General features: G+C 42.5%; 1 protein-coding gene across 1 annotated transcript; it reads right to left on the reverse strand.

The window, feature by feature from the left end:
* Positions 1–1,561: 1,561 nt before the first annotated feature.
* Positions 1,562–10,494, reverse strand: dusp4 (dual specificity phosphatase 4). Its single transcript, XM_047570383.1, has 4 exons — positions 9,838–10,494; positions 8,466–8,593; positions 6,633–6,852; positions 1,562–4,577 (listed from the first exon to the last, which is right to left on the reverse strand). Exons 1-4 carry the CDS (start codon positions 10,205–10,207, stop codon positions 4,189–4,191), a joined length of 1,107 nt encoding a protein of 368 aa, XP_047426339.1. The 5' UTR covers positions 10,208–10,494; the 3' UTR covers positions 1,562–4,188.
* Between the last annotated feature and the right edge of the window lie 2,293 nt (positions 10,495–12,787).

A 12,787-nucleotide genomic window follows, 5' to 3' on the forward strand; every position in this document is an offset into this window, starting at 1 on the left:
TGATTGTTTACTCTTTTTTAATCAGCGGTGATCAATCTCACCTGGCTCCACTCGTGCAATACCATCTTTGACCACACATTGACAGGACATTGACCGGACACTAAAACCAGTGGGGGCGCTGTTTCCTCCGTTCTAACCAAACAAGTGAGAAGAATTTATTTAAAACGCGAATACAGTCTAAGTAAGTTTGTTCAATACCCGGAAGTGTGATTGTATTTGACGAGGTATTAAAGCAGTTTGGACCATAAGACCCTAAAACCAGAACAACCTTGTGTGTCTGTGGTGCCTGTGCATTACTGATGTCTGGTCTGTGTGGAATAGTGAGTTAAGAACGCGATTAGTTCCTATAAATACAGTCTATATGAGAAATGAAAAGCCTGTTTCAGCATCTAATCACTTTCCTTGTATAAACTCTACATCTGCAAATTAAAAACCTTTATCTTTTTTTCCCTTAATAGTTGGCCAGTACTTGTTTTGGGAGTAAAACACATTATTTGTCGTAACATAACAAAAGCTGGCTAGAAATGAGCATGATCCATCATATTGCTGCTGCTGATTACAGTGGTTCTTAAAATTGCTGGAAACTCTATTTTTGTAATGGCCCAGTACCGTGGGGATAGGGAGTGTTGGGGTGATGAACAGGATTACGCATTGTCCTCTGCTCTAATTGTTTTTTTTTTTTTTTTTTTTTTTGTTTTTTGTTTTTTAGTTTTTTTCTAATATAAAAAAAAAAACAATAAAAAAACTAAATAATAATAAAATAAATAAATAAATGAAACCGGTGGAAACACAGACATCACCTCCAAGAATTACCGCTTCAAGAGCCTCAGGTAATTCGGGGGAAAACGTCCGATTTAGTGTTTTTGAGTGTGGCTACACAATTCGTTTTCAAATTGTGACCATCTTCTTCCTAACTGTCTACAGTTGTGGAAAGCACATCCATTCCTGCTGCTTGGTTGTTTGTTTGTTTTTTTGGACGTCATCATCTGAAAAAAGGCTGAAAGAGCTAAATGAAACGTTCTCACCAGAGGATGGCGCTGCAAGATAACATTCAAGATCAGCATGATCAAGCTCTGGCAGGAATTTACCAGGATTTATGTTTGAGGGGCTTCTTTTCAGTTTGATATTACTTCAAAAAGAAAAAAAAGAAATTCTGATATTCTATAATATAATATGAAATATACATATTTCCTGCAGGTGGATTTCTAATTAATTAAATCTTATATTGTCCAAAGACAAGCCTACACCAAGCAGTCCTGTTGGACTGGGTTACATTATTAATAGGTAAGCATAAATGTTAAATTGTTTGAATATAAATATTGTAAACTTATTGTTAATCAGTGTGACGAAATATAAATCAGCAATTTGCTGAACCTTGTTATTTGCTATATCATGTTCTGTACTGTTTCCATATTCCTACATTTCCCAGAATTCCATTTATACTATGAAACTGTTTGCTAAGAGGACATTCTCTCTTTTTTTTTTTTTGCCTAAATTCTAAATATAAATTGATATGTGATAAAAGGACAAACACTACATGACAAAAAATTGCGCATACAACTTCATTAAGAACATTGTTTATTCAACAGTGGATCCTCAGTAATAAATAAATGCACAGATCATTCATTCCACAATAAAATTGAGGGACATTGTTTTTGTTTTATATTATATATTTCAAAGTGGAGGGTTGATATTGCCATAATGGTGTACAGCATTAACCAGACAGAGACAGATGGACTAACACAGAGAGGCAGATAGACAGACAGGTTTAGGACACACAAGTGTACAAAATATTGCATTTTCCACCGCTCTTCTCTCTCTGTCTTTCTCTCTCTCTCTCTGGACATGGACAAACTCTAGTCAGCCTAGCATCACCATGATGTGCAAATCAATCATAAATTACAAATACAGTATTGCATCACTTCAAAGTGCTACAGAGATAGGTGGCGACAATCGTCAGAAACAGAAACAGGTTCTTTGAAACATCGCGCATGTGTGCATGTCTGTGTGTGTGTGTGTGTGTTCATGTATCTAATGTACATCAGGATTCGGGTATAAAAGGTTGGATCATTATTATTATTTATTTATTCCTCTTTTTTATGTTCAGCACAGTGTAGAGCTTAGCCTGGTCAGAAGCAAACATTGTCTCAATTTTGTAAAAAGGTTTTAAGTGATGTTTTGGTGAAATGTCCTAATAAGTCACTGCTTAGTGGTATCCTTGATTGTATTATTTGTATTGCACGGCTTCAGAGTGCAAACCTCCGATCAGAGAAGGTCAAGATGTTTCCTGTTCCTGGATCGGGGTCTTGAAGCTTAAAATCTTTATGTCATGATTTTTTGAATGGACTTCAACGTAACGTGAGTTCATGATTGTTGTGTTTTTTGATGTCTTCTTCTTAGAAATATGGCGCAAGGAATGAAGAGAATCTGTGATGATATTGAGTGTGACTCCTCCAAAAAGTTTAGGTCACTTCAGAGTGTCGGATCCTAAAATTAGCCCAATTTAAAACATTTTAAATTAATATCTAAATGTTTTAAAAGTATTTTGGAAACTGTCTCCTTTAAATACATATAATTTTTGTCCATCAGTGAGCGTGTTGGAGAAAAGACGAACAGAGAAGCTTTTGCTCTTTTGACACTGTGGAATAAGAGTCTGTACTGCAGCTGGTAAAATGCTGAGACTTTCTTTTTTTTTCAGTTTTTTTTTAGTTTTTTTTTAGAAGTCAAACCAACATTCAGCGACCTGCTCTCTACAGCAGCTACGAAATTTTTAAAAAAAAGACAATAACAACACCGCTGGCAAATATCCAGGGATGCTTAAATCCATGAATATACCTTTTAGGAACAAGGTAGAGACTTCTTAAAGGACCAGTCGCGGATGATGCACATTTTAGTCCATTAACTTAACGCCTTATATGAGCCAGTGTTTATTTTTAGTCGTCACCTCTGAGAACTCTACAAATAAACTCACTATAAAGAACTGAAACCAAGGCCTATGACGCTAGCAAACTATCTATCACTACGTAAAGTGTATTTATAATGGAATGAAAAATACATAACAACCAGCACGGTCCTTTAAGCTGATGTCTTTCTGGGCTCTTAAACCTGCCCCTTGATCTAAAAGGAGAATCCAGGAAAACACGCAAATATGCTTTTTTGTTTACAACTATCCTCTTGTCCCAATTTTTTTTTTTTTTTTTTGTGATGTAGCAAAAGGGGTTTCCTAAAGAGTGTATCAGGGGCGTACAGAGGGGGTATCCCAGTTCATTTACCCGGGCCTTTATTTGGCATCTTGTTTTATTTATTTAGCCTCTTCAGTGAAGAGCTGAGGAGCAGAGGAGAAAGACAGAGAGAGGGGGGAGTGTGGGGGGGCGGCGGAGTGAAGATGAGAGGCAGAGATGAGAGGATGAGGGAAGGAATATAAAAGGATGAAAAGGAGATGGGGGGGAGTAGAGGGGGGCAGAGGGAGGAAGAGGACGTATGAAAGACAGGAAGCTCCGGTGGAGTCGACGGCAGAGCACCTGTCACTGAAGAGGCTCCTGCTTTCTATCACCGTCTCCTCCCCTCTTTTTTCCATCCATCTCTTTTGTCTGGCAACAGGAGGGACGCCCGAAGGGGAAAGAGCGGGTGCTTAAAATTCCTCCTTCCTTCCTGTGTCCATCTCCTCTCCTAAAGACCTGGCGTCTCCATAGCAACAGCCCCTGTCTTCATACTGAGCTTATTCAGTTGGTAGTCATGAATGTGTGTGTGTGTGTGTGTGTGTGTGTGTGTGTGTGTGCGGGAGAAAGAGAGAGTGTGCTGCTGCTCATGCCTCTCTGTGTTAAGTGTGTCTCTGTGCACGTTGTTTGTTTTTCAAGGAAGAGGGTAAACGTCAGTCCAACACTCCATCGGAACTGGATAACAGGAAAAAAAAAAAAAAAAGTTTGGAAAACCAGTTCATTTTTGGTCAATTTCACTAAACTGTAAAATGGAAGGAGCGTTGGCTGGTTTGCGAACTTTAAAAAGTCTTTTCAGTCTTTGAGTTCTGAATCAGGCACCGTGTCGCTTCTCACCTCCCCGCCCTGGAAGCATGTACATACTGTAAGGGTCAGTAATATGACAGCCCAGTCTGTGCTCACGTAACGTGGGGACGGGGGGAGGGGAGGGGAGGTGGGGGGTGGGGGAGGAGGGGAGGCTGGACGCTGTCCATCAGCAGCCGGGGGAGGTCGTGATGGGGCTGTGGTGCAGGTAGGCGGGGTTCACCACGGACACCGGGAAGTTGAAAATGAACGGGGAGGAGGGCGTGGCCGTCGCCGAGGTGGTGGCCGCCGTCGACTTGGGTCCGAGCAGCGGGCTCGCCGTGGCGGCCGCCTCGGCAGCACACGAGGTTGCGAGGAGCTGCGACTCGAACTGCAGCAGCTGGCCCATGAAGCTGAAGTTGGGGGAGATTATGCTTCGACGCCGGCGCACGAACTCGAACGCCTCGTCCAAGCGTACCCGCTTCCTCTTCATTAGGTAGGCCAGGCAGATGGTCGCGGAGCGGGAGATGCCGGCTTGACAGTGGACCAGCACTCGGCCGCTGGAGTCCCGTACTGAATCTGAGAAAACAAGAGGGGGCAGAGGTCAGAGGTTACCACTGAAAACAAATACACCTTTTTTTTTTCAACGAATACTAAAATAACTCTTTTAGTTGATTGCCACAGATCAAGTCATGGTCACCAGAAGATTAATACTTAGATGTTCACCCAGGAGCTCAAAGCTTCTTAATCCACTGAATGGAGTCTTGACCTTTCTTGTGAAATGACTCACCAACTACTAAGAGGACTGTAACATTCATAACCTTCTCAGGTTGAATCATTTCTAGCGTCATCGTGACAACACGTGAGTTGGACCAGTAGCAGTGTCACTGTTAGCATATTAGCATGCTATTAGCAAGTCTTGTTTTTCCTGTACATCCGTTTTATTCACTGAGACCATCAGCCTGCTTTGAAATGATCATTTAAAGCCAATCATTTTGTCCAAAATCAAAAGGCGTCTCAGCTGGTGAATCATTCACCACAGTAAACTCAATATAATTCAGGTTTGAACAGTTTAGACACATTGACTGAGGAAAAACAACTGTGAAGTCGACTGAAAATGAACACTTTCCCACCACTGTGCTGCATGAACATAAAGTATTTTGAACCCACCAGATGTAGGGTACAGATTTGCCTCAAAACGCATCTCATTTCCTCTCCTCTCACACACAGCCGCCGCCTGCGCAAACCGATAGCTAACCTCAAAGTGAAAGAGCAACGAATCGAGAATAGCCGAAACACACAAGTGCAAAATTTGAGTCATCAGCTTCTCTTTCACACTTCCTCCTCTGTCTTATATATGGCCCGGGCCTCTTTAAGTATGTTTAGCAGCGCCCTATTACTTCATTACGGAGAATAACCAGATTTAGGAAATAGTCAGATTAAGGCATTTACAGTAACTCAATTTCCCCCCCAACGGCCTCCGTTTGCATGATTAGTTATTTAGTGGACAGCCACGTTAATGTTCTGGAGGATCTGTGGAGGACCTCAGCAAATTAGGAGCATAGAATATGAAGCAGATGATGGAAGGACTTAATTCATAGCTTTAATTTTTCATGTCGACGGGTTAAATCTAATTTTGCTGAATTTGGACAGCTTTGAAGCAAACTGCACGATTTTTTCCTGCCGCGCAGTGCGATCGAAGAAAATTGAGGCCCGGCTGCCGACAACCACCTCCCCCAACCCTCATTCTCAGTTTTTGTCAGATGTCTTTATTTTTTCTCTTCCTCTCTCGCTCACACAGACACATTTCAGGTAACTCCACCGTAGCGTCTGTTCACCCGGTAACAGTGGATGAGTCAGACTCTGGTCCCACAGCAGCTAACTATGACGCATACCAGCACCTACACACACACACACACACACACACACACACATACACACCCTCCGAAACACACACTCACACACAGCGCCTATATATGCAAAGCAATAGCAAAGCTCACACTCGCCTATACTATATAAACTGAAACAAGATCACGCAGCCGAGAAACCATTGATTGGAATATTTTATCCTTCCAGATGCTCATCCTTATTTTTTTTCCGTCTCTGCAGAGTCTGACAAGACGTAAGAGCTACGTGAAATAAGAACGCGTAACAGATTCCAGCAAATTAACGTCTGATTTGTCATCACCGGCAAGATCTACGTGCATAGTGTTGTCTGAAAGCTTTTGCATGGCGATGCTTTTGGGGATTTTTTATTAATTTTTTTTTTTTTCCAGACAAAGTTAGCATTAGCATATCAAAAAAATGCACCTGAATGCATCATAGTCCCGCCCACACTATTAAATTGACAGGGGAATGTAGGATAAATATTACGAGCACATGTTTTAAGTAAAATTATAATATGTGGATGTGTTACAACAGCTACTAATTAATGAAGATTTATGGAGAAGTTATTAAGAAAATAATATGTACATTAATTAATAAAATAACATCCCTTTCACCTAAACGCCATGTAAAACACACTACATAAAATGCCAAACTAGAACATGAATAAAGCTCATTGCATCTGAGGATATCCACCATGAAAATGCATTTGTTCTGCTCATATAACGCACGACACACTTTCACACTGACCTATGAACTCGATGGCCTCCAGGAACCAGCAGCTGATGTCTTCCTTATGGTTGTCCTCCACGGGGATACATTTGTACTGGTAGGCCCCCTCAAAGTGGTTGGGACAGTCGGCCGACACGTTCAGCAAGGCAGAGATTCCTATGGCGTCCAGAACCTCCTTCTTTGAGGCGTGCAGGGCGCTGCCGAGGTAAAGGAACGGGAGGATCTCCACCGGTCCGCCCTGGACAGTGAACAGATGGGAAGATGATAATTAATTCGGTTTTTCCAGACAGATTTTCACTGGCGGGTCGCTCCTAATTCACCTCCCGCAAAGATCTCGAGTCGGCCATGTTGGAGAGGATTTAGTTAAAGGCGAAGCCGGGCCCACATGATAAGACAAAGAATTCACTGTCTCAGCGAGCAGCAGATGACTCCTGCAAAAGCGTGACCTCGCTTAAATATTTCATTAATCACATTAGCCGCGCTTCTCATCGGACAGGAGCAGCTTATCATCTATGTGAACAATGCAAACTCGGTGTGGGCCGTTTAAGTTGTCAGTTTTGCGTCTCGAGCCGAGTTATTTTCACATATGGCGCCCCGCTCACGGTGCGAGCTCAGTGCCTCATCAACCGTTTAACAGCGTCACAGAAGTGATATCTGCATGCATCCATTTCTCACGCGGTTAGTTGGGTTTTTCACTGTTCTTCCGAGCAACATTTACTCAGAATAGCAGTTCCGTTGAGCAACATCTGTTTGCAGCTGTTCAAGTCGAAACTTACAGTAGTTATAGTAAGTGTGCAGCAAGAGCTTTCACTGGGAACAGGAAGGTTTCTGATGCTTCCTGGTAAATGGAGCATCTCAGTGAAGCTAAAACTATATCATATATATCATATATACTCAATTAGAACTGAAAATATAAACTATGGAACCATGGAACCATGGAAAATCCATCATGGTTTCATTATCAACGCACACTGTTGATTTGGGTTCATTTGTGCACACACAAAAAAACTATTGTGTTTGAAGAGTGGAAGTACTGTTTTCCTTTTACTGAATCTGAGGTCAGCCGGTCAGCAGTCTATACCGGTAGTGCAAATTATTGACAAAAGCTCTGTCTGTTTATGTCACAGCTGCTGACGAACTCGGTACTGACACAGCGTCAGGAAATGATCAATACTGCTAAGAGATGTAATGTGAGGAGGAGGCGTGGGGTGGGGGTGAGAGGGAAACACACTCATATCCACACCACTGCAGGAAGTCGCTGTATTCGTGGAATTAAAATGCATCTGACAGTTCAGCACAGACCATTTTTTTTTGTTTTTTTGTTTTTCTCGCACTATCCAGCTGCATTAAAACCACACGTGACTTATTAGGGCAGCACTGGAAGCGTCAGGGTCGAAACCACCGAACACTGACCAACGGAACGAGGTAATCTGGGACACAGGAAGTGAGTCAGCCCATTAGAAGACCACTAATTTGTGGATTTTCAGAAATTTTTATGTTCTCTCGAAATCAGCCCCTGAGGACCGAGGAAACCAGTTAGCGATGACACATTTGGTGGTTTCATTCAAAGACGATGGGTGGGGAAATGTTATTGGGTAAATGAAAGGCGGCTGAGTTGCCCTTAAGCAAAGCATACAACCGCCAGTGTTTGCGCTCAAGAGATCTCAGTGCCAATATGCAAAACTGACGCTGACAATAAAAGATAATATAAAACCGTTAATAAAACCATCAGGCCATTTCAAAAGTGTCTGTTGAACATTATTATCAACCAAATGAGGCCTGTTGGGGGCGAATCGTGTAGGGCACAGTGATGTGACAGGTTTGTTGCTTCGTGTTGTTTTATCACTTTACCTGGTCATTGTGTGGCGTTCCGCACGACGAGCAGGAAGACTCCACGCTAGACTGGCTGGTGAGGGGCGGTAAGGATTTGGTTTTTAAACAAAACTCCGGATACTCTGTGAAAAATCTGTCGTATCCCCCTAGAACACAAGAAGACAGGATGATCAAGTATGATGAGCCTCAACTAAGCATCTGTGGCGTGTGTTCTGTTTTTAAACGCCCAAACAGAAAGTTTCTGTTTCGGGAACGTTCTTCTTCTGCCCACAGACACATTTAACCTCGTGTGGTTTACTATGAGACGACTTCTATTATAGAGCAGATCATGAAAGGTTCACTACGTACACTAAAGGCAAAGGAAGCAGCTCGACATTAACTTCCAGCACAGTCTGCGTCAGGATTTTCTAAAATAAAAAAAGTGTGTTAAACCGACCCCTGACCTACTTTGTCCTGTGCCTACTTGCCCTTGATTTGAGAGCAACTCCATCACCCCTTTCCTTTTTATAGTACACGTCCTGCACCTCAAGTATCAAATCATATTAACAAGGAAATGTCATCTTTTTTTTGCAGGTTGCATTCACACACACCCGCGCTTCAAGGCGCCTGCATCGTTGGGATGCAAAGAAAAATAAAGAATGCGCCACAGCTTTGCAGCAGCTTCAGACTTTCCTGCCGCCTAAATATAGGGCGGTCAAATCGAGTGTTGATTTTAGATTTTACTGCTTCCCTTTCGGTGATTTACCCCGAAAGGACTCCTTTTTTTTTTTTTGAGATGATCATGTGTGTCCTGTAAGTCCCTCCGGTTTGATGTGGCTTCTAGGCATCAGCATTACCTCATTCACTCAGCTCACAGCCATTGGTCTGTGCGTGAATGTGTGTAGCTGTGAGTGAGTGAGGGTGTGTATTATTAAAAGAATAATACACTGGTGCGTTAAAATAGAGCAGAGAGGCACCGTTCAAAATAAAACGACAAAGTATCTCACATTTAGGAAATGTTGATTCAAATGAGTCACTATTATTGGATCAGATTTGAAGTCTGGGTCTAAAAGGATAAAATAAATGATAAATTATCACTGACAAAAACATTATCTTCTTAATGTTCTGAAATATTTTATATTCATTGTGTTTAAAAATAGTAATTTGCAATAATATTTTCATTATATATGATATGTGTATGTACATTTTTATTTTATTTTTATTTTTTTGCTTGAGTCAAGTAGAAGCAACCATCCATCAGTCATTTTAAACAAATTAATTCAAATTAAAGCTAAAAAAAAAAATGTAAATTTAAAGAGTATGCCATAGAAACTGATCCTGCCACACCATCACAACCTTGCAGCTTTTATAAAATGTCTAGAGAGGAAATGTAAAGACGCCGTTTATTTACCTTTGAGCAGGTATATGTGTGTCCCGGAGGAGTCCCTGCAAAGCGCGTTGAGGACCAGAGTCAGGATGCTGTCCTCCTTTACCGCCTCTGAGTCCTGCGTCCTCTCGTCGTACAGCACGGCGGCGGAGTACATCCCACAGCGGAGTCGGCCCCGGACGTCTTCGTCCCCGGCCAGTATCTGGTCCAGGCTGAGCGCGGAGCCCTTGGCCCGGCGGCGGACGATAGTGTTGCAGCGGGCGTTCACAGCGCCCCGGATGTGGCCCGCGCTGAAGGCGAGGAAGGAGCGGCAGTCCAGCACCAGGCACTTGGCGCTGTCGTCCTTCAGGAGCCGCTTCAGCACCGTGCAGTCCATCTCGCACAGGTCCTCCATCGCGCGTCGTCTCGGGTGCTGCGTATGCGCGCGTCCTTCGCTGTCGCTGAATCTCTTCTCTGGTTCTCTCCTTTCCGAAACCGGAGAAGGCGCACGGATCCTGTGGTGGGGGCTCCCTTTGCGCCTCTCCTCTATCCGCGCAGCAGCCGCGTCATTATCATCACTGCTTTTCTTTTTTCTTTTTTTTTTTTACGTTGAGTCCAGTCACACTTCTCTCGCCTTCTCCCTCTGCCTCTCTCCTGTGTGTTCCTCCACAGGACTCTTTCTCCTTTTTTTTTTTTCCTTTTTTATGAATGGGTGCATCGCGTCACGGCGGAGGTGACGTCAACAGAGAGCAGCCAATCGGAGAGAGTCCAGCGTTCAGTCTACCGTGCCCTTTCCTTCCGTTCATTCATAAAACAGACAGACATCAATGAAATGAGAGGCGATGGGGTTGGAGATTAGACGCCCATTAAAAAAAAAAAAAAAATGTAAATAAAAAATAAGTCTTCCACCCCAGATTTGTAATGACATTAAGACATTAAGATTAATGTGCAAAAAAACTGCAGACCAATATATTTAGAGCATAGATTCAACTTATTCACGATGTTTTGTGATAAAAGAAACTAAAATATGACTGTATCTGCAGTATATATATATATATCTGCAGCCCATGCTGATAATTAGAACACTACTCTTGCTGTGTCAAGCATTTTAGCCTCTTTTTTTTGTTGGCTGTTAAATTTTTGTTCCTGTCACACAAAACACACTGTATATTCAGCCTTGCCGCTCCCATTAAACAGTCACTTCTGAAAATGAGCTGTATGCCACCTTCCTAATCACAAAAAGCAAACACAAATCTAGCAAAACTAGTTAAGCCTATAGCGGTAGCTAAAGAGCTACGGTAGCCGTGTACTTTTCTCAGGAACTGAAAAAGGAAACGGGACCCACATTAATCATTCGGCAAGAGACAGAAGGGCGAGTGAAAACGACTGCTTCTCTATTTCTGCTGGGTTAGAAATTAGAAAATTATTTGGTAACATTTTCCGTACACACGTTGCATCGTACGGCTGCACCCTGGTGGACCCATGTAGCTTTCAAAATCATATCTTTTCATCTGTTTCTAAATTATTGTTCAATTAAAACTGTTATTGGGTTGACGCATGTGGATTTGGAGTGACATAAGATTCTCTCCTGAATCAACTTATAGCTCACTATACGTTTGTTCTGTGGTTTTGTGCAGGTGGGTGTGCTTACGTATGTGCACACAGACGTTTGTGCGTGCCCGCGCGTATGTCTGAGTGTGCATCTGTGTGCGTGGGTGTGTAATCCTACAAGCGGATGCAATTTGCATCTTCTATCACACAGACTTAGCGAACATGCTCAGGTATTTGCATGTTGCTCTCATTGCCATGGTTACGAGAGGAAAGAGAGCAGCACGGCAGCAGATGACAGGAGGAAGGCGCAGACATACTGACACAAACAGACTGAAAGCAGCCCAGGCAGAGACTAGGAGTAAAAAAGAAAAAATAGATGTATTTTCACGGGTGGTACCATATTCCCAAGATGTAACTCATCTAGTAAAACATGACCAGTGGTAGTGTTGAAATGACACGGCCAAACCACCGAGTTGCTGTTTTTTTCGGACATTCTCAACTCAGCGGATATTATTCTTGTCATTTCTTGACTGCACGCTACGGATTCTTGTTGCCCTCAAATGGGACTTGAAACCCTTGTGGTTACAAGATGGGAAGTCCTGTGTAGAAAATGCTTGTCATTAAACTGGTAACATCGACCATGAACCGCACTGTGACAACATCAGCAAACGTGTTGCAACCCGTGATCTCACGTCTTACCCAGAAGTTCCCACCTACAAAGACATTCAGGGAAAGCGGGCCGCTCAGATGGACGCTTCGTGTGAATGCTGCGACCACGGGCGCATTTGAAAGCGGCGTGGTAAAAAGAAAAACAAGTTCGCACTAATCGAAAACAAAACTGTTGCTGCCAGTTTGTGGATGTAAAGCAGTACAGATTTCTATGAAAACTGGAGCTTCTTGTTCTTGTTCCGGCGCAGTCAGACCGAGTTCTTATCAAAATATGAGTCTGGGTTTCATTATGAGTCACGTAATTAAATTATCTGCATGCAATTAATCCTAACCATCAGAGCCGTGTAGTTGTAAATGAATCCAACTCAACGGTGCAAATTATTTTTCTGCACAGTTACATAGAAACTCTCACTTATCACGTGGATCTACTGTCCAAACATGTATATGCAGTGTTTGTCCGGATTGAGCTGATGCAGCAAAGGACAAGATACTCGTATTTCCTACATTTCCCACAATGCAGGATTTTTCATTATTTGTTTCACATCAAGATCTTTGAAGCACTGTAATACAAGTGTATCTCCAGGGCTGCTTAGATGTGATATCACTTAAATTATTTTGTCAGACTTGACAAATCCCCCTTATGCAACAGCACAGCTCAGACATTAGAATTATGAACATGATAAGGTCAGGAAGACTAAAGTCCCCCCTCACACAGATTCGCCAAATGTCTGGAACTATTTTTGAAGGAGAAACATTTATTTTTTTCAAATAATAC

This window comes from Mugil cephalus, chromosome 19, assembly GCF_022458985.1.
Source record: "Mugil cephalus isolate CIBA_MC_2020 chromosome 19, CIBA_Mcephalus_1.1, whole genome shotgun sequence".
NCBI classification, from domain to species: Eukaryota; Metazoa; Chordata; class Actinopteri; order Mugiliformes; family Mugilidae; genus Mugil; species Mugil cephalus.

What these genes read in the sequence shown, in the direction of transcription:
- dusp4 (XM_047570383.1), bottom strand. Translation starts at nt 10,207, where the DNA reads ATGGAGGACCTGTGCGAGATGGACTGCACGGTGCTGAAGCGGCTCCTG. An exon ending in ACACATATACCTGCTCAAAG is followed by an intron (nt 8,594 to 9,837) that starts GTAAATAAACGG and finishes CTTGTGTTCTAG; the next exon opens with GGGGATACGACAGATTTTTC. An exon ending in GAACGCCACACAATGACCAG is followed by an intron (nt 6,853 to 8,465) that starts GTAAAGTGATAA and finishes TTCACTGTCCAG; the next exon opens with GGCGGACCGGTGGAGATCCT.